Source organism: Trachinotus anak, unplaced genomic scaffold, assembly GCF_046630095.1.
Source record: "Trachinotus anak isolate AG129_WGS33_773 ecotype Australia unplaced genomic scaffold, CSIRO_AGI_Tana_v1 ptg000031l, whole genome shotgun sequence".
Lineage (NCBI taxonomy): Eukaryota > Metazoa > Chordata > Actinopteri > Carangiformes > Carangidae > Trachinotus > Trachinotus anak.
Window position 1 is genome coordinate 3,024,566 of NW_027273882.1, and position 22,350 is coordinate 3,046,915.

The 22,350-nt window shown below is 40.0% G+C and overlaps 1 protein-coding gene across 2 annotated transcripts; it reads left to right on the forward strand.

The window, feature by feature from the left end:
- The first annotated feature begins 1,544 nt into the window (after positions 1-1,544).
- On the forward strand, positions 1,545-8,748 carry LOC139612421 (adenylate kinase 7-like). Of its 2 annotated transcripts, none has more exons than XM_071467986.1 (18): positions 1,545-1,955; positions 2,041-2,193; positions 2,857-2,971; positions 3,145-3,239; positions 3,319-3,429; positions 3,662-3,745; positions 3,844-3,932; positions 4,091-4,181; positions 4,343-4,420; positions 5,046-5,195; positions 5,455-5,583; positions 5,768-5,867; positions 6,007-6,135; positions 6,222-6,287; positions 6,393-6,590; positions 6,789-7,003; positions 7,497-7,655; positions 7,759-8,748. In XM_071467986.1, the coding sequence occupies exons 1-18, from the start codon at positions 1,872-1,874 to the stop codon at positions 7,792-7,794; spliced, it is 2,082 nt and encodes a 693-aa protein (XP_071324087.1). In that variant the 5' UTR covers positions 1,545-1,871; the 3' UTR covers positions 7,795-8,748. The 2 variants fall into 2 exon arrangements, with proteins under 2 accessions (XP_071324087.1, XP_071324086.1); XM_071467985.1 differs by having other exon boundaries at positions 1,549-1,955; positions 6,786-7,003.
- Positions 8,749-22,350: the final 13,602 nt, after the last annotated feature.

Genomic DNA, 22,350 nt, shown 5'->3' on the forward strand with positions numbered 1-22,350 from the left:
AAAAAACTCTAATTGTATAGTATTAAAATGATCACATCAGAGGAAACAGTCAAAAACAAAAATAAAAAAAATAAAAATTAGGGCTGTTGCATTAAACTGCATAAGTTTTAGCTAGGTGTTCCTAAAAAAAGGACACATGAGTGTATGTTGTATAAAACACAAATACTTAAAAGGGTTTTAAGTTTTTAAACAAGACATGTAGGCGAAGCATAGCAGCAGCAGGTTTACCAGACCATGGATGTATTATAAGACATAATACATTCATGCGCATACGCCGAAAAAGTTTCTGGCTTCCGGGTTACTTCCGCGTTATGCGGCCCATAGAGACTGCGCAGTAGTGTCACTCCCATCATGCCTTTGGGCAATGAGAGCGATCTGGTGCTGCGCGTTCACGAGTGCGTTCATTGTGTGCACATCCTCCTAACATTTGATTTATCAGTCAAACTGTTGCTGAATGACTCTCAGTGCTGCAAAACGGAGACCATAAACATGTTTACAAGGTCTTTCACCTGCATTTATTTAGGTTTGTTATTCTGAGTTTACTGTGTGTGCAATCACCACTGGAAGTGATCACATACTCATCAACCTCATATCATTTTACAGGCTTTATATCTGAAATGAATTCAAGATCTTGCTGACTGAGAAGAAGAGTGCATTGAGGTGAGGGATCCAGGTGGAGCTGCAGAGGGAGCAGACTCAGGCCCACAGCTGGTTGAATCTCTGCTGTGACCTGGGATCAGAATAACGACCAGACTCCTGTCTCTCAGCTTCTGATCACTTGTTGTGATGCATTTAAATTCTTTAAATCATATGTCTGGTAATTTCCATTGAGTTGTATTGATATAAGACACAGACGGTAAAACAAGACTTTATGACCAAACAGTGAAGCCTTGATTGGTGCGAGGTGTCAGATGAGGTTCAAGTTGTAAACTGGACACCACTGAAATCCAGGACGACCACAGCTGCTGTTTTCAGTTTGCTGCAGAGGCTTTTCTTTATTTTGAAGGAGGCTCAGTTAGTTTGGAGTTTGTGTTTGTGGGTCACCTGTGGAAAGAAAATCTCACTCATCTTAATATTTTTTAAAAATCGTATGAAAATCAAAAGTAGTTAGCAGGTTTCTGGGGCAAGATTACTCAGCTTTAGCAGCAAAAATCCCCAAACACACACACACACCAAACAAACCTGTTCAAATTATATTGTTGTTATGGTTTAATATTTGAGTACATGGTCTTCAAGAAAACGCATGTTTCAATAGTAGGAACCTTGTCTTGTTTTCTTGTTTTCTTCCTCTGAGTGTTGAACATAGTTCAGGCAAAAAAAAGTGTAAGAAGTGACGAATAAATGCGACAAAAAAAATCACAAAATGAATGAACCTTGATGTGTGTAGAAGAAAACTCGCCTTTGTTTGTTTATTCACTTTTCACACGAACTTCTCCTCCTGGCGACGCTAGCAGTAACCTAGCAACCATCCTCGTTCCCGAGACACAGCGGGACCGCGGATAGAGTGCACGTACACACTGGTGACGTCACTCAGAAAAAAAAAAACAGACTTTTCTGAGCTTTGAAAAACTTTTACATATTTACATATTATATATATATTTACATAAATTTTACATTAAACATGTAGAGTAGAAGGACTGATATTGGGCTGTGTGCGCAGCTGGACGTGTCCTGTCTTTTACTACTGCGCAGTATCCAGGTCTGATAGCCATAGCAACCGGAGTGAGTCCATAGCAACAGGCAAGTTCTCTTAGTCAACAAACAGCTAGGCTACTAACTGAAGCGCTTACTTCCTTTAATAATAAAGTTAACATATATATTACTACAAGAGCGCAAAGCATTTGTTACCATAAGTCGTCGCCTTTATTAAAATGGGGGACAAAAAGCAACAGACTCGTCCCAAACGTATTTTTATCAGCGACGTGGACAGGTATTCCTCCAAGCACATCGCTAAGGTAAAGTAAAAATAAGTCTGTGCTACATGTTGATGACCTCTCATGACCCACTTTACGGTACTTTTTTTCTGACCTACTTCTTTAGTTTTTATCGACATGCGTGGCCGGGGAGCCCCCGGAGGATGCCGGCGCGGAGGAGCCCACAGCCTCCGCTGGAGGTGAACCTGCTTTCCAGATAGTGGGAAGTGTCTCCGCCTCCAGAGATGAAAACACAGGCTTTCTTCTGGAGCAATATGCGGTGAGTCAGGCGTTAAATAACAGGTGTAAAAGACTGCAATTCTTCCGTTTGTAGCTGCACAAAGGCTTTATAGGCCACATACAGGTAAGACTAGTGGAAAGTAAGTGAGTAGGTTTACTCAAGTACACATTTTTGTACATAGGTACTTAAACTTCATTTGAGTTAATGGTACCATTCCATGCTACTTTATACTTATGCTCCACTTCATTTAAGAAGCAAATGGTGTATATTTTACCATACATTTCTTTACACAAAGCCATCATGTTGTCATGTTGTACAATATGATTTCAATAATATAGATTAAACTGCCCAGTTGTATAATATATAATAAGGTTAAACTGGATCCAAACACATTAAAATGCTGCTTAACCTCGGCAGCAGTAATCTAATCATAATTTATATATGATAACATAGGCTACAGTAAGATTGAGAGACCGTTCTACTTAATAATTACTTTTATTTTTGAATTCTTCAATATATTTCACGCAGGCCTAAGTAAATTTGAATACAGGATTTGTTGCAACGCTCTTTTCCCAAGTACCTCATCTGAATTATTGTTCCACAACTGCAAACAGGAAGTTGAACAGCTCAAAATTATGTCTATTTCTGGGTAATACAATTGAAATGGCAATGCATAATCGGCTATACAATCTTCTTTGGTAGTCACCCACTCGAGATGAGCTTCTTGAGCAACTACTGGAGTGTGATGTCGTGGTGTACAACATCTCAGAAAATGCAACACAGCAGCTGGTTGAAGAGGCAACATGGGCAATCACAGGTAAGGGAATGAGATCGGTTTATTATTTGGTGGAATGGCTTAATAATGAAAAGAGATTGCATCATGCCCTATAATCCAATAATGTGGTTAAAATGTAGGCTTAATTCTTCTTAATTCTTAATTCTGTTCGTCCCTGTACTCACCATCCTTTCTTTTTTTTTTTCCACAAACAGCCCTTCATGCTGAGTTGGAAAACTTTAAGTCTCGGAAAATGTTCATCTTAGTCTCGACAGTGATGACCTGGGCCATGACCAAGCCACAGAATCCGGTGAGCCTGAAGAAAATAAAGGCAAGCTTTTGCCCTGTGCATAGTAAACAATCAGTGTGATTATAATTTCTCTCCTCAGGAGGAAACAGAAGCTCTGCTAACAGAAGAGGAGTTCAGAAGAAGACGGCCTCATCCCAGTTTTAAAAACCACAACAATCTGGAGAAACTTGTGCTCAAACTGGGTAGAGGGGTCAGTAAATCATGGTGCTGAAAATATCAGTGTCCTCCAATAATATTTCAACACAATAGTAGCAATTTATGGCATCATAATATTTCAGTGCAGTAGTTTCATAGTTGGCAATATTGAACTGTTGAGATGATAACAGCGCCTGGAAAATGAATTTAGCTCTAAAAAGACAAAAACTAGAAAGTATTTGTGACCCACATTAATTCAACTGTCCTCTGATTTCACAAATTTACAGAAAAAGTCCAAACTTACCGGTTATGTTGTAGCTAGTGGTCTTCAGTATGGAAAAGGGGAGAATCTCTTTCACTACTTTTTCAAGGTAGATATAAACATACCACTACTAATAATGGCACACAATATACTCTATGTCTGTGTTTGTACTGCATGCACAATTTGTAATATCGTTATTTTTAACAGGTGTCTTGGTTGATGCAGTTTCCAGAAGTCCCCGTATTTGGACAGGGCACAAATCGCATCCCCATGATTCACATATATGACCTTGCTGGGTAATTCTTTTTAATTAAATGTACTTCAGAAGGTATTCAGGTTTCACATTTTTGTTATTTGCAGTCTTATGGTAAAATTGTTTAAATTCATTTCAACCCCCCTCTCAATACCCAATAGTAATCTGTGTGCAAAGCTGAACTGACTGTTCCTTTTTCAGAGTGATCCAAAACATCATTGAACTCAGGCCAAAGTCAAAGTACATCCTTGCTGTTGATGATTCCAAGAACACTTTGGAGGATATTGTGAAGGTAGCCTTGTTAGAAACAATAGCATGTATATCAAAGATAATGGTCTATATATTTGTAGTAGTTGTACTACTGTGAACTACAAATGACAATATGAAAAAAGAAAAAAAATGAAAAGGTGCAAAAATGATACAAAACTCTCTCTCTCTCTGACTCTTAACTAGATGGTAAGTGATACACTTGGCCCAGGAAAAATTAACAAAGTACCAGAGCAGGAAGCCATCGCCATGAGAGCTTTTAAGGTAAAGCATGTATTTTTTTCTTATGTTAAATTAGTTAGATTCTTGTCTGGATTATTTCTGTCGATTACAACAAGTACACAAGTTTCATTTTATATACCCAGTTGATATGTTTCATTTTTCCCAACGTGAGAATCCATCTAATTATGCAGTTAAATGTGGAAACAATGCTCTATGGAAAATGGCTGGAAGGCTACTTTCTTCATTTCAGTATCCATCTATGTCTTGCCATTTAATGTATCTAGAATAAATATCAGTTGAAAATGTAAAATGTTGCTTTACACCCTAAACATGTTTACTATCTGACACAGTCAAAGCAGGGTTAGATTTATATCTACAGTTATGGCAAGAGACAGTTTTTCTTGAACTTCTGTATCTGGGTCGGAGTTGGTTATGGTCATTAGTATAAATTAAAAAAACATTTGAATTAGCATCTGAGTTGTTTATACAGTAATCACAGTGTTTATAGATACAGGAGCCAAGAAACCACCTGCTGTTGTTTATGATTATAAGGAAAATCTACACAGTTGTGGCCCTCTGCTGTACATTGTTGAGTATTTTGCTTGTAATTAATCAGTATGAAACAAATTGTGCTCCTAACCCTTAAAGTGTGTGTCTGTCATTTCAGCCAGAGGAGCTGGAGTACCTAAGCATCAACCTCAGCCTGGATGCTTTTATCATAAAAGACTCCTTCAGCCTCAGATGGACGTCTGAATCTGGGATGGTTGAGAACATGGAGAGAATTGTGGAGGAATACAAAGACACCAGGCAGCTACTTGTGAGTGTTCAAGTCGTTCAGACAATGGAAACGGTATTTGTTCTTGACTGTCATAAGTACGAGATATATAAAAGACCTGTTCAGCAACACTGAAGGACAAGAGTGTACAGACAGCAGGAAATAGTCAAATTAATTTAAGATAGATATTTAACTAGACACCTTAATGGGGTATTTCAGGTGTAAAAAGCTATTTTAACACCTGTAAAAGCTGCCATGATTCATTCATTAACAAGTATTTCCTTTTTTTCCACCTTTGTAGCCAATCAGAATCTGCCTGGTTGGACCTCCATCTGTGGGTAAAACCACTGTTTCAGAGAAGCTCTGCAATTATTACCAGATACATCACATCAAGATCAAAGAGCTCATTGAGGAAAAGATTGAACAATTGGTCAGTGGAAGCCAAGAATTTTATTAACCAGATATAGTTTTTTTTCTCTCACTGTTGACATTTAACTAAAGGAAACATACTGCCCTCTTGTGGAAGTTCTTTTTTGAAAATGACGTGTAAAGAACATGTAGATGCAATTTGAGAGGTGTATGGAAAATGTCATATTTATTTCTGTGTATTACAGAAGGAGATAGTGGATGGAGGTGACTCTGTCAGTGAGGAGGTAGCAGCTGCTGCGCACACACAGCTGGACAATATTAACAAAAGCATGGAAGTGAATACAGGTTTGTAATAAAAGCATAGATTAGTGTGTCTGTTAGTTGTTTAAGTTGTTTGCACAGTTTATAGATTGATGTTGCATACAGTAGATGTCTGAGTGCCTGGTAGTTTCTTGCTTTGTAAACCAGTTTCCTGATCCATCAGGTCGGCTGGAAGAACATCTGGTTTTTGACATCTTGCAACAAAAGCTGAATTCAAAGCCATGTAGGAACCAAGGATTCGTTCTGGATGGCTTCCCTAAGACCTATGAGCAAGCAAAGATTATTTTCACGGGTAAGTTTCATCCATTTATTTATTTACAGTATTCCTCTTAATAATATTTATTGCCCACATATGTATGGTGTTCTTTTATTCTTCAGAGGAGGACGCAGAGAGCCAGGATTTGATGGTTAAAACACCTGTGTACAACAAGATCATCACTCCAGGTCAATAAAATACTTTACTACAACATAACAATAATGGATGTTTCAGTACCAACTTACTAAACTGACTAATGAACTAAATTATCCTACCTGTTTCATGTTTTGCAGAGCATGTTATTGCCTTAGAAGCAACTGATGATTTTCTGATGAAAAGAGTGCAAGGACTCCCAGAAAGTGTAGCACAGAAAATGCGTTACACCCAGGATGAATTTCTCGCTCGCTTGATGAGATACAGACAACTCAGTGCTGCTGAGGAGACCCTGCTGGACTACTTTGATGAGCTGGAGATTCAACCAGAACATATCGGTACTGTCCTCAAAACCACACAGGATTTAGAGCACAAACAGGAAAGACAGCCATAAACAGAATACCTAGAAATACCTCTGATCTATAAAATGAAATAGTAGAAGGTTAGAGTTAGTGGTATGTGTCTGTGTGCATATAATTGTGTGTTTAACAGTGCTTTGTGTTTAAATGTGACCGGGACTTGTTCCTCTCCAGAAGTGACTACAGATGATCCAGAGTACAAAGAGGTTATGAAGAAAATCACTGAGATGGTTGGGATTCCCAAGAACTATGGCCTGAGCCCAGAGGAGCAGGAGGAGGAGGACAGAAAGAAAGAAGAAAAGAAGAAGCAGAAACGGGCTGCAGAGGCTGCTGAGAGGAAACGCAGGAATGAAGCTGCACTCGCTGAGATGGCAACCCAGTATGAGGAGTGGGTAAGTTGAGAGAGGCTTTGTGGTTCACAGATGGCAATGATGAGCTCTGATTATCATGCTGCAGTGGGTGAAGAAAAGTTTAATAGTTCTATTGTCCAAAAGAACAAATAAAACCAGTGCATATCCCCAAATCACAGACTAGGCAAGTAGATCTTTATAAGACATTAGTGCAAAAAATGAATGGGTAAATAAATATGTTATATAAAGGTGAGAAGATTCTTGTGCAAGAAAATATACATTAATTATTCATGTATTATGTATATGTCTCATATATACTGAATTGCATGTCTGGCTGCAGACAATTATACATTTTTGCAGACTCACTAGGTAATGCAAGCAAGTACCAAATTACCTTGGTCTTTTCAGGAAATGTCTCTGAAATTTGGAACTCTTAGACCGCCAAAGTTCCATGCAGTTCAATAAATTGATTTTTATGGAAGCAGATATGTGTATGTGATGTAACCATCAGTTCAATTTGTCCGTCATTTATTAGCAAAAGAATTTGTCTGAGGTGAAGAGACAGGAGCACGAGCTGCTGGAAGCTCACTCTCTGCCTCTGAGGAACTACCTGATGAAGTATGTGATGCCCTCGCTCACCGAGGCCATGTTAGAGTGCTGCAAGTTCAAACCAGAGGACCCCGTCGACTTCTTGGTAGTTTCCTCAGTATTTATGTTGAACAGAACTGTCTTTATTGAACACCAGTGAACTAATACAGCCCTTGATACTTACTGTATGTTGTGTTTTGTTTTTGCAGGCTGAACATCTTCTGCAGAGCAACCAACAAGATTAAAAATGTGTTTCACAAGGAGATATATTCATTTCCAACATCTGAGGCTGTGTTTATTCTACAGTAATTAACATAATTGCACCCTTTCTTTCAGGAAGAGTTACATTATTATCATTCAGTTTAAATGAACTAAAACTACATTTAAAGCACATTAAATGTTCAAACTAAAACCGCTTAGCCCTAGCACCCAGGAAGAACTTCACAGGTATACTGTGATATGGCACACTGTAAATATACATTCACATTTTTACCACATTTCAAATACCATAAACTACACATTCAGTATAAAAAACTCACTTGGTTTAGGATTTGGTTCAGTGTTTGTGAGCTATGTCCATAGTTTAGCCAGGTTTCCACTCATTACAGATCAGAGCCTCCATCTGGTCTGTGACTCAGCTCCCACAGTGTTGTACAGTCAGAGCTTACTGGAAGAAGCACACTGACACTGGTCCTAATCCAGCAAAGATGTAAACACAGTGATCTTCCACAATGTGTAATGCTTGTGGCTTGCAGGTGATTGAGAAAAATTATATTTTTCATTGATAAATTAGCTGTATTCTATTCCCATATCTTACTCAAACATAGCTCACATATATTTATGATATTTACAAATAAATAGAAATTAAACTGTTTTGCTCATGAAAAGTCACATAATGAAAACAAAACAAAATGTTATATTTGATTCAAGATCTGTTTATTCTGCAAAGGTTAAATTAGGTGTTGAGAATTCATTGTACATCCAGGTATACAGTCTGTATGGTCTCAGGTTTCAGTTCCCCCATCTTTTTTTCAAGGTCTGCTCTTTCAACACTAGGTGGCGCAGGAACTCTTTGTAGAGGCTTCACAGGAGTAAGAGATACATGGGCTTGGACTTAAGTCTTTCGGGGTCTGTTTAACTATGCATATTTTTCTCAATTTCAGTCAAAGACAAGAGAGTGTTCATTATATTAGAGAGTTCTCATGCACTGAAATTCATCTATGCAAAACAGTTTAGTCTGGCTGTGGTGACAGTGTTTCTTCTCACATGGTTGTAAAATGCATTGTAAAATAAGAATGTGTCGCTTCTGTTTGTTGTGGATTACTAAAGTAAAAACTGCTGTCTGGAGTTTGCTTTGTAGTTTGTTTGTGACTGAAGAACTGGGGAATCCATCGCCTAAATAGAAGCTGTCTGCAGGCTAACTCAGAATATGGAAAATAAATCAAGAGATATCAGAACCACTGTGTAGCACTACTCTGTAACACAGTAAATTGCTATACTAGTGCATTTGCATTACAGCTGTACTGCAAACATTTTTTTTTTACTATTACTTAGTTATACATACTGTGAAACTACACCTAGTTTGTAGTAAAATTTACATTACCTTTTCTTGAAATATTGCACATTCGTATGCACAATCTATACAAATCTTAAACCTGAAGTTTTTCAAGTTTTTTTCTTCGGTAATAAGATGACACAAGACTGTAAAAGAGGAGTGTTATTATTAGATTTGTACTTTTCCTATGCTGAGTTATTTCTAGAATACCTGTGGATAATGTACATCATGCAAAGTGGCAACTAAAAACCATGACAACCCCCCACTTCACTCACCCACACAGGTGTTTTCTGTTACTCTTATAAAACCTCTGCTCTGCTCACAAATAAGTGAAAACACCTGTGCAGGCGTGCAGGGCTGTTAGATTTACTCAGTGAGTAAAATGAACCCTGACAGTTACAGAAATTGTTGTTTAATGCTTCATATTATTTATGTTACAACAGTTTACATAGCAAGCATGGCTGGATTAACCTCTAGGGGGCCCTGGGGTCGAGGTTTGTTGTGAGGCCCCTATTGACCATCACTGTACATGTCAGTTTTAGTGTTTCCTCAGAGACCCACAAACCAACCAGCACTCTAGACCAGAAATGACAAGTTCATTACATGACTAGTTGATTGATGGAAAATTAATTGTCAACAACTTTCATGATCAATTAATTAAAGATACCAAGTTACCTGTTACATCCTGGTTTCCCAGTTTTCTGTGATGGTTAATCCAACATCTTTGGGCAATTTTCAATATGTTATTGTGCCATTTTTGTACAGTGAGCAATTGATTAACAAAGAAAATAATTATCAGATGATTTAATAATGAAAACACTTGTTGGTTGCAGCTACAGGTGCTTCAATCCTGCCTAAGGATTTCACAAACAAAAAATGGAAGCAGACTAGATTTTGATGCAGACTCCCTCCACAATGTAAGGCAGGAACATGATGACAAAAGGATGGAGCGTTACAGCTGGAAAGGCACGACAGATGAAACGGCAGAGAAACAATGCTGAGGACCAGGTGTTTCTACAGAGAACTGGGAGCAGGTGTGCAGGTGATGATGGGAATGCTGGTTTTGATATGACAATACCGGAAACACACTGACAAAAGGGGCATATAAAAGATGCAACAAATTGGCTGTAATTGTGGTCAATAACTTAGTCATGTATGTTGTTTATCTCATCATATCTTTGTGTGTGCCAAAGCGTCGGGTGAAAGAAATACTGTTGGTACACATTACTGAAATGTGTGTGACAGTGATGGGGGAGAATACATTGGCGTGGGACACTGTAACTTGCGGGAGGGCAGAAGGTCGTCCCAATCAGCCACAATAAAAGTGTTGGCGGTGACAGTGAGCGCTCCAGTGGCCTGGCAGCACAAATTACTTCCCCTGCAGGGAGCGAGTCCAGCTCTGTCCCTGACAGCTAATTTCATGTTTATGGGGAGAAATGACGAGATGTTCCAACCAAACACACGCGGTTCCCATAATTCATGTCTTCAATGCATGTATGTGCCATTTAGGTTTTATACTGGCCCCCAAAGTCAGCCAGCCCCCTTCGTCATGTCCAGTATTTAACTGCTATATGAAGAGGATATTATTCAGCCTATTTAGGAGTTATTTCACACTATGCACTGGAGCAGGTTAGAATTCAGGAAACTCTAGTGGAAGCACTGATTTATCCTGGTCTTTATTTTGGTAGCTGTGGTAGAAGACTTGTGTCTGATCCTTCAAAGTATTAGCACAAACTTTTCTCTGCTTGTTTGTGACTGTCAGGTACCAAAACAGCTGTGTCCTGAAGTGAATAATAATATCCTAAAGCAGTAAAATCCACCCATCTGGCACCACAAAAAGGCTGTTGGCAATTTGATGTAAATAGCTGATGCTGTATTTCTATCTATCTGGAAATCATGAGTCATCACCCAAAGGTTCAGCTGCCTCCTCTGTACGGAAACTCCTCACCTGCCCTATGTAGATGTAATGCTGTAAACCTCCCACAGGGTGCTCCTCTCGCAAGCAGCTTAACTAAAGGCAACTGATCAGCTAATGAATTTCATCCCTTGTTTATTGGATGATAGTATCTTTTAATAACATTATGACACGTTAGTATGCATAGGGACACCCTACCTGAAGTAAGGAGCAAATAAATAAGAGAGAACTACCTGTCTGTAATGGTCTCTATATCCCTCATTGGTGACAGCCAGAGGTCACTGTCTGGTCCAGCATAGTGGCTGCTCTCCAATGGAAAACCTCGAATCCAGGATGCCAGAAATAGTAAAGTGGTGAAGACTTTCACCTGAACAAGCGAAGAAGAAAGGTCTCATTCTGTGGTGCAGGGCGTCGGCTCGACCAGCTGAAGTACATGAAACATTGATGGTAGAAATAAAGTTCTCTGTCCTTGACCTTTTTTTTTAACAGCCTGTTTTACATAATTCATCTTTCTATTGAACACTTTTCCTTCTCTGTGCTTCATAATGTTATCCCCTGTTATGTATTTTATATCGCGCAGCGTTTTTTTTTTTTTTTCATTCTCATTGATTCATGTTCCTTCCTATGTATAGGAAATATGCTGTCATCCTCTCCATACTGCAGTCCGTCCTCTGCCTACAGCAAACAGAGAGGACGTACGCACAAGAAAAGAGGAACATCAAAACAGTAAAATTACCCATGGTGCCAAATGGTCTGCACACGGCTAGTGTGTGTGTGAGGAGGGGAGAGTAGTCAGTGTGAGGTCTGTGGTGGTCTCAGTTAGCCATTTGTTGTTCACAATAACCTAAACCACTCTTGCAGTGGTCTCTCTCTCTCTCTCTCTCACCCAAACACGATGGAAATGGCATGTACTGGTGGTAACCCTAACATCTGCTGGTGGGTGAGGACCACACACACATCTACATGTCATGGCCCGAAGTGGACAGGTATGTGAACCATGTCAGTGTTTTTCACACACCACACACACACACACACATATATATATACACAAATGGCATGGATGCCACAAGTAGTTCTGCATATCTTGTCTTCACACTTCAAGGAGGAAGTGATTCATTCCGATCCCATGTGTTGGACAGATTGACCTAACTCACACCACAACATGGTGTCACATGCTCTTACACGCACACACACACACACACACACACACACACACACTTTACCAGCCTGTCTTTAACAGCAGTGTTTGCTTGTGTTGGATTATGAGACTGACATGGCATCCTAAAGTGTGTCTGTGTGTGACGTGCTTCATTGTGTGTGCAAACCAGTCACCCATCTCGAGTCCAAAAGGTCAACCCTCATTTGTTTCAACCACCATGTTGTATCTGTGTGTTTCTGGTGAAGATTTTTCTTTTCCAGTCCTCCACGTGATCTTGTCCACATCAAGTTAGATTAAAGGACTAACCTAACCCTAACCCTAAACAACAACAATTACTGTTATACCTTGTAAACAGCCCAGGAGGAGACACTATGCCATGGAACATCATGATAATTGTCTAAAGAGCATTTGCTTTGAATTTTAACTTTGAATCCTCAAACTGGTCTGAGAGGAATGCTTGAGAGAGGATGCAAACAAACCTTAATGGGGTTTTACTCATCAAAGTGTACAGTGTGGAAAAACTGCCTTATGTGATGTCACTGGAGTCAGTGTTGCTTCAAACTGAAGACAAGTTTGAAAATGAAAATAAAAATCTGTTGGTGTGGAGTTAGACAGAAGTGAGTTTACCGGACTCCTGCAGCCTGCCTCTGATCTCTGCTTCAGGCCAGCAGCTCGAGGCTACATTAGCTGCTACCAGCAAAACACAGCTCAACATCCAACCAAACTGTTGCATTGTGGATAATGTAGGTTTTTTTTAGGCCTGAGAGCCAGAAATGATGATAAAGACTGAAGAGCACAAATACTGTTGTGTCATCATGATATACAATAAAATACAATAAAAGCACAAATTCGTGCCTGTTCCCTGCACTAAAGCAGAAAACCAAAGCAGTAAGTTTAGCCGAGATATGGCCCTGCACTAAAACCTGATGAACTGCGCTTTGAAATCATTCTCAGCCACTGAACCCTTATTTAACCTTTATTGGCGTAGTTTTTAAATATGATAAAGGTCCAGAGTCCTGTCAAAAATCAAACATTTTTACAACAATGTTACAGCAATAACAATTACGGGCAGTGACTGAAGAAGACGTGTGGAAAGAATCAGTAAATACCACTGATTTTATCTCCGCACTGCTGACACAAAGTGACCCAGAGAGCAGATTAATCCAAACAGTCATGATTATCAAATCATATCTGTAACAGGTTCAACAAAGTGTCACAGCCTTAAGGAGAATATAATAATAAAACAGACATGGGGAGTCGAATGGAAAAGGCTCATCCTTGGTTCAAATGTTTGTTGAATGTCATATCTATACTCAAGTGTTTAAATATAATAGAGAAATAAATCTCATTTTACCCGTCTAAAAACAAATTCACTATTCTAGATATAAACGCAGCCTCTCCCATTCCTCATAAATTAATACTGTCTAATACAGTAAAGCTACTTTAAGGAATTCCTATTTCCTCCAGCATCTTGGTTTAGAGATGAATGAGAAACGTATGGTTCAAACAGCTGAAATAAATATGAACCATCCACTGTTTGCATTAAGATTTCAGAAATGACATATTTCTGTTTTTTTCTGCATTTAGAAGTTAATCAGTTCACTGCGGTCGTTCTGCCTGGTCAGTGGCATTCTCCAACTTTATTCACTTTAGTTCCAGTTATTTTTTGGTCGCAGTTTATCTCAAATTTATGATCAGTCGACAGAGTAATTACACACAGCTAATACATACCAGGTGATGTTCTGTAAAGAGGTCCTGTGAGATCTTTCTTTTCGGCATGTGTACTCCTGCTGTTCAACCTGGCTGGTGTTTGTGTATTCGTGTGTGTTGGTTTGGATGCATGACTTTTGCAATAACATATTTATGAATTTACCGTAAAAGTGCATAAAACAGTTCTGACCCTCTGACCTTTTGACAGTGTAATAAAGCCCCTCTGGGTCACACAGGGGCTGAAAACTGTGGCCAACATTTGCTTTGCTCCTCTTGGAGCATCTGTTCGAGTAGAGGAAGTGTCAGCAGTTCTAACTCATGACTTCTCCAGGGTAAACAGACCCTCTCAATCAATCACAGATACAAATATCTGAACAGTTTCCAAATGCTAATGGGAGCCAGGTCCTGCGAGTCTTTACGAGGAATGTTTGGACAGCAAGGATGAAGTTCAAATATGAAGGAAAATGTGATGTGTGATGCAGCACAGAAAGAATTTCCTGCAGAAAAAAGGTGCATTTTGGCTTTTCATCAGTCAATCTGTACAGTAGACTTTCAGTGGAGATCCATCACTCAGAGGAATCAGGCTCTTCTGGGTAAGAATACTTTGAGTTCTTAAGAATCAAGAAGACTTAGGCCTAAATATCCTTCAAAACAATTTCCCAACTAAGAGGAATCCGGCTGCATGCAGAGGACAATCTCGTGTCTTTAACTGTTTACATGAGTGTGTGTATGTATAAGAGTGTGTTGTGTAGGTGGGTGGTTGCGTGAGTGTGCATGTTTGTGACATTATGAACATCCCATAATTATCTCCGATTGACTTGGGGACCCCTGACTCCTACAAGCCCACAGCCATAGAGCTGCTATCACGACACTTGAGGCACTGTGTCATTTAAACTTTGCCATAATCTGCTTCCCATGGAAATAATTATGTGTTGAAATGGATTTGTTTACACTGAAAGACTCTTTTCATGGTGTCTTCTTTGCACCTAAAAATACAGTTTTTCTTATATTACTATTCATCATGAGTATAAATGTGCATTACATTTACCCTGTGTAGTGCATAGTGATCTGACACCAACACATAGAAAACATCACATCTGGTTTTACTACAGATTATATATGTCAGTGCGCAAAAATAAACACACACATATGAATATACATCTTTTACAGGCAAAAGACCACATGCTGAAAACAGCAGTGCCAAAGCCTGACTTTGTTATCTTACTCTCAGTTCCTGATTCATATAATTAGATTTAATTAACAGAGAGGGAAACTTGTTGGATCCGCCAACAACATATGAAAGACAAACTGCCACAATAACACTAATAACACACAAATTAACAGATATTTCCAGAGTTCATTAGTGTGGCTTAGCCACTAAATTAAAAACACCACAGTTAATACAATCAATTCTAAATTATTCTATTTTTATCAACCCATCACACTTTTTAGACACTAAAAACGGCAAACAGAGATTTTTTCTTCTCAAGCAAGTTTGCAACATAGGACACATTGATGGTCAGGTAGCCATTAGATGTATTCCTTGAAGTCTGAGTGTTTTTTTTTTCTCGTGGTATCTTGACATGAACAAATCAAAACCAAGCCCTGAAGCTCCAAGTTGGGCTCTGACATTCTGCAGAATACAAGCTGCAGCTCAGCATTTACAGGAAGTGTAAAGGGCAGCCAGTCTGTTCGAGTCTCTGTCTGGTATCAGCAGCAGCCAAGTGGAGTCTGTGATGCTGAACGGTCTCAGCAGCGAGCGTGCACAGGCCTCGGTAAGCCCTGAAGAGAAAACTTGATCCAGTCAGAATTTGTATCACAGTCTAAGGTTGCAGCGTGTTTATTTACACAGCTGACAGTTTGGTACCATGTTCGAGCGGAGTTGGTGAGCGCTTTAGTCATGTTGGGCTTGTGGGGCAGCATATGGCTGTTTCCTGGGGGCAGTATGCACCAGCGTAAACTCACTTTGCTGAACTTGCAATAGCATCAGTCAAAAACTGATGTCTTAAAGATGTGAAGTGATGAATGTATTAGATCAGTTAGTTAATTTGTTATCTGCATAAAGTTGGTAAAGCATGTAAGAAGTGTCCTGAACCTCGGTCTGGTTCAGGGCTGCTGCTTCATAAGACTCATTACATCACATTTTAAATTCAGTCTTTTATCTCCTTCTTGTGCAAATGAAACCAAGTATTATCAGTATTATCAGTATGGTGGAACAGAGTTGTAAGGCAGGGTAGGAGCCTGGCTGCATAACAAAGGAGAGTTTATTTAAATATGTAGTGGCCTACATCTCTCCTCTGACAGTGCCGCTGCAGCTCACTTGATATAAAACAGAGAACAGAGAGAAAGCGCAGACTGAGAACGGGGTAAAGTCTCTGAAAAGCAGCAGTTTCCACTCGGAGCAGCTGGACTTCTGTTATTCTAAACACAGGGAGGGAAATGAAGAGAGGATTTTATACTGCAGCTCCTCCCAAAAACACTGAGTGAAGGTTAACCAAGGGTCTGACTGTGTGTCTGTACAGGCTCATGTGCTGGGTGCAGCTTTTTAAAGAAACATGTTTTAAGTAGCTGAAAATGTCAATTTAGCCATTCGTTGTATTCGAAGGTGAACGTAAACTATAGTGAATTAGAGGAAGCAGCAACATTGGTGTCCGTGTTTCTTTCACCCAAGTAATATTTGCTTTTATTTAGCTTTGCAGGCATTGAATGATGGCCGGTCCCTCTTTAGATCTTAGCATAACGAGCTTGTTTTATGTCCAATATTCAGCAACACGTACTTCGACCTTAACAAAACGACCCTCTGGTATGACCCACAGGCGTACAGACATTTATCATCATGGTTGCAATACTAAACACACAGTTGTGGGGAAGTACAGTGATAATTAACTGTGTGTGTCTCATTACACACAATCAACTCTTAATATCAAAATATTAATTAGTGAAGCCTTAAAGACAAAAACTCTGCTGGAAACTCACGGCTCAATGATTATTATCTATAGGGACAATGAGTGCATTGGCAGGACTTGGAAACACAAGCTTGAAGACAAACATCATGAGCCATAAAGAACGTTTTTATTGCTAAAAAGTGGAATAACATGATGAAATATAATGTAATTCTTTGTGCATAATCACCAGAAATCCCTGATGTGTGGTAAATCTTCGCCTAACCGCTTTTGAACATGTTCATCGATGAGCACCACAGTTTGCTGTCAGAACTATTTTGCATTTTATGGCTAAAATTTACAGATGGTGGCAAAGTATAAGAGAAATATATTTTAACCTCAGTAACCAAAGTGCTGGTTTTTCATGTTGAGAAACTGTCATGACTCATCCTCTCATTCACCACAGCTGTCGTCCATGTGGGTCCTGCTTGACTCGAACACAATTTGGCCTGTTTTACCAAACAGGAAAAAGCAATAAGAGAAAACCCACCAACCCACAACAAGACCACCGTCATGTTACTGCTTAATTGCAGTGATGGTATCCAGGACCTGGAGTTTTAGCTATTTGCTTCATATTGGTTTTTGGGAATAAGAATAAGAAGAAGAAGAAGAAGAAGAAGAACAAAGACCAATGGCAAATGTGGTTCATAAACAAAAACATCTCTAATTGCAAAAGAAGGGATCAGAGAACCAACATCCACCTTAAGAAAAAAAATCCCAAGAGTTTACAGATAAACCAAACACTATGTAGGAATTTAATCCACCCTTAGACCTATTTGTGAGTATTGTTGATCCAGAATTTAAAAAAACTAAATGAAGCTTTGGATTGTTGGATAAAATTAACAAAGTATGTAAAATAACAAGAAGTTAATAGCATTTATTACAACTTTCTGTTTTTCTGTTGTTCATAACATTTTTATCTGGATCTATAAGTCAACCGCGCAGTTACTGTAGTTGCAGTTGTAATGTTCTGATTTATTCTTCTGCGTCATTGTTCATTACGATTTCTCGCCAGGCCTTCAGAACTAGGAAGAAACTTTTATTGGAATTAGCTAAAACAAAACAGCCATTTAACTGAACCATTTCATAAGAGCCAATAAGGGAGACGTTGGTCCGATGTGCCAGAAATAAAATGAAGGGAAACAAATCAGCCAATGTTCTCCAGTCGGTGACTGCAGACTAATCTTTCTCATTTGGCTGCAGATTCACTCCAAAGTCCAAACACGTGGTTATGATGATACAAGACCTCATTTTCTTCCCCCTCTGCTGCTGTGCAAAGAAAGCAAACATATAATACTTTAATTTAGCCACTGTATTAAATGTTAGGTTACTTATTGAACTTCAGAGCAGCATCTGGAGGAAGCTGTTCCGCAGGCGAGTCATTTTCCTCTGGTGGAGCAAAACAGTCCTAGAAAGAGGATTAGGAACTGGGCTGGTGGTCAAGGTAAACAGGTGCGTGACATGAAAACTGAAAGTCTGTATTTTCATGTGTATTATGCATGTCGTTCTTTCTTTGACCATCTCTCAATGACACAATCTTTCCACTCAGATGCATACACACTGAATACAGTGTATTCTATTATGTGTGGAGGACTCAGTTAGACAGACACTCAGCCTGTGAAATCTGGCAGAGGTAAACAGACCTGACCGAAGCAGCAGCGGCAGCAGCTCTCCAGCAGGAAGGTGTCCCGCCGCAGAGGATTTCAACATGGTGTGGAGAGTGGCAGCAGGCCAGGGAACACTGGTGCTTCTCGCTGCCGCTGCACTTTGACAGTTCAGTGAGACAACAAATTACAGTGAAAATGTTTGGTTCAAACTATTTTTGGACGTACACATGATGCTTTCCTTTTGAGAGTTAGATGAGAAGATTGATACCGCTCTAGTATCTGCGTTGAATGTGGAGCTAGACGGAGGTACAGAGGCAATTAGCTTAGCTTACTTTACCTAAGCTTGCTTCAAAGGTTGCTGACCAGCACCTCTAAGACTCACTAATAAACATGTGTCTTTAATTCATGCGCAAACAGGGTCAGGGTTACAAGGCTAGGCTAACTTGCTTTAGCTTGACAGAGTGATATCAATCTGAAGTAAATAAGCATATTTCTCATAATGTTGGACTGTCCCTTTAAATCAAGCAGCTGATATGCCTTCCTGTGATCTCATGCATAGCTCATACAGTTGCAGTGCTCAAGCATGATAAATAGATGACCAGGCCCTCTCCTTTTTCCTAACTTCAGGGAGCAACTTGTAGAGTACCCCAGCACAGAGGATGGCAGGGTTCAGGCTGCTCCTCTCTTGTCTGTCGTGATTCTGCAGGCTCGCTCTCGTGCCTTGAGCGAGCCTGCAGCTCTCCCACCCTCCTCGCTGTGGTCACTGCCAAAAGAAATAGTGCCTCCAGCTGGATGACTCAGGAGGTTCAAAAGGTCTGTGCAGGCCTTTCTTCAAGTTCAAGGCAGAACTGTTTGTAGCCTTAGACAACATAGACCCTCATAAAACCACAATGCACAAAATGCCAGTGCGCAGTTAGTCTGCATTCCCAACTGGACTTTGACAACAACAACCAACCATTTAGGAATTAATAGTGACTTCCTCCTGTATCCAAGCACCACACACACTTAAACACAAGCAAGATTTATAAATGTGTAAAATGATTTTTAAGATACAACCCAATCCCCATGTCAGGTGATGAACAATCTGTAACTAAATGCAAAAAGACCTATAACTACTTGTTTATTTTCAGAGTTCCTTGCTGACTCACGACACACTGTGCAGCAGGTGTGATCCGTGTCCTCACACTCGTACAGAATAATAGTTACCTGAGCCAGAGTGAAAGGCCAAGTGTGTTTTTACAGCTGTCTATGTAATGAGCTCTTTGGGGGCCTGTCAAGTCAACGGTTAGCTCACGTCTGAAATTGTGTGTGTATATGTGCATATGTGCACGTGGGTGTTGGTGCAGGTTAGGTAATGTCTCCCTGTGCCACCTCCCACTCCAGGCAGATTTAATGTCATTATGATTGAAATTACACAGCCTGACCCGAGAATTAAAGAGACAGAGCGCTGGAAGGAAAGCATTAAAATTTAAAAGGGGAATATACAGAGAAATAATTTATTTTTGTCCGTGCTCAAGAGAGAAGCTGTAAAAGAAAATGATCTCCATTACAAAGTCATTATATTAATGAATGGCACAGACATTACAAAGATGTAAGGTCCAATTGCCAGTGCTGTTGATCTTAATAAAAATTCAAGCAGTCTATGACTATTAAGACTGAGCGTGTCCATCCAAAAGCATTACTAATGTCACATGGCTTTGTAAATGATATCATATACACCTGTGAAATGGAAAAAGGGCCTTTGAAGTGAAGTTGATGTTTGCTTTCTGTTGAACAGGTAACTAAGCAACAAAATCACCTCACAAGCTATTGCAGAAATACGTAGGTGTCACAGTGAAAGTAGAGTCATTCTGATATTTTCATTGGCAGGGAGCAGCCTCAGGAAAATGCTCCTTTCAGATGATCGATGTCGATGTGTTAAGAGTGACGACATTGTGTTAATGTTAGTTCAGTGTATTAAGTCCACTTCCTGTTTCTGGAGCTTTCATCTTTATCTTTGTGGACAGGCGGTTGTTTTTGGGGTTTAGATTGTTACCACTGTCCCTGTTGAGGGATCGTCTGAGACTTTGCATTTGTTTGTGAGTATGTAAAAGCATCCAATAGTTGTCCAGACATTTTACTCAAAACTGCAAATATCCACCACTGGGTTGAGGCACGGTTGAGAAGAGCTAGTTCATATGATGTCTGAATGGCCACACTCGAAGGCAGAGTGAAAAAGTGGCTGTCATAGAGGCAAGGGAGACGCGATAATGGTTTAATCGTTTAAACATGGGGATAACAGTGCACATTTTCAGACAGCCTCTCCTGGAAGGCATTTGAAACGTTGCACTTTTCTGTACACACAAAAAGTGACAGAAAAAGTTGTGCAAAGAGTGAAAAAACTACCCAACAGGCACACAGCCGGCCACCAACATCATTAGACTTGATAATTGGGTGAAAGTATATAGGTTGTTCCGTCACCTGACCAAAATTTAATGTCATTTTTTTTGCCAGTGCCATCTTAACATATACGATACTGACACTCTAGTTGTGTGCAAAAACCAACGTCTGCTAAACATCTGCTAAATGTCTTCTATACGTCACGTTGTCACTTAGCCAGCGTTGGGTTTTGACGTCAACCTGACTTTCATTTCCAACCTAAATTTAACGCCTGTGCAATGTTAGAGTCGTTAGAGTCCAGCGTCTTTCTGCTGCTTCATACGTCTGGTGCCAGCTGGGAGAGATGAGGAAGTCCAAACACCACCTATTTCCTCACCTCTGCAGAACTGGACAACCACATGAAGTAGGTGTGATTCTTGGTTTGCAAAAAATTGTCAGACACAGCCCTCCCTATTCCAACATACGCAAGGTAAGGAGGGGGGAAGGTTAATGAAGCTATTCAAGTATCTGATGAACAGTTCTGATGATCACCAAAGTGAGTGTGGTTTACCGTGTGGGAACCGTGAATGTCTGTACAAAATCTGGTGAAAGTCTGTTTAGTAGATACACATGAAGCGAGGTAAAGTTGGAGGGTCTCCAGAGTCATCCTGGACCGCGGTGGTGGACTGACAGACCGACGTTTCCATCCAACTGTCTAAACAGAACCCCTCTGCGATGAACTGTGAATTATAGTCTGAGGTAGGATTGTTTTTTAATTGCAGACACCCATCGCTCCCTCACTCGCAGTTAAGCCATGTGCGGGCATGACATCACAATACTGAGTCGGCAGAAAGCGGCGGTCCTGTGTGGCGCGTTGGACACACCATTACTCACAGCTACTCAATCCACTTCACAGCCAATCAGGCCTGAAGTGTTCATGTGGAGAGAGGGAGAGAGAGTGTTACATCCCATCGTTCATGACTTACAGAGAAAGAATAACAGGTAAATTATGAAGTTAGAGCTCTAAGCCTGTTACTAAGCCTGCAGGGTGAGAAAATTACACATATATGAAACGGGGAAATATATTCCACCAGGGGAAAGTCAGACCTGGCAGAGGTTGCTGAAAGCACATCTGGCTGCAGGGTTTATGCTGGCTGGACCTGGTGATTTTTTACCACAGCTATATCACGCCATGCCCTCCTCTCACACTTCACACCTCACATCCTTTATCATAGGAAAGAGCTGCTCTTGGTCCACATTGGAGAGTTTTATGTTCTAACTTCATTCGCTCCTGCAGTTTCACTAACTTATACTACCCTGCAAAGTAAAGACGCTGCTGCTTTTCTCAGTCTCCAGAAAGTTTTCTTCTGACAGTAACTCTTGATGAACATTTGTGGTGTTTTTCTTGTCAAGGCAGTGTGTTTACAGGAGTCTAGGATTAGAGATGCTGAGCCACTATAATAAGAACGAAAACAATAATTAAGCTCTTCCAAAAATCCCCCTCCAGTGACCTCTGGCAATATTAAAGTTCTCAAATATACCTTGCGAGTAAGCA

Bases quoted from the DNA above. Each gene is read 5' to 3' on its own strand.
- LOC139612421 (XM_071467985.1), top strand. From the start codon at position 1,872: ATGGGGGACAAAAAGCAACAGACTCGTCCCAAACGTATTTTTATCAGC. The intron at 4,421-5,045 runs GTAAAGCATGTA...CTGTCATTTCAG, and splicing joins TCGCCATGAGAGCTTTTAAG to CCAGAGGAGCTGGAGTACCT. The intron at 6,591-6,785 runs GTACTGTCCTCA...GTTCCTCTCCAG, and splicing joins GATTCAACCAGAACATATCG to AAGTGACTACAGATGATCCA.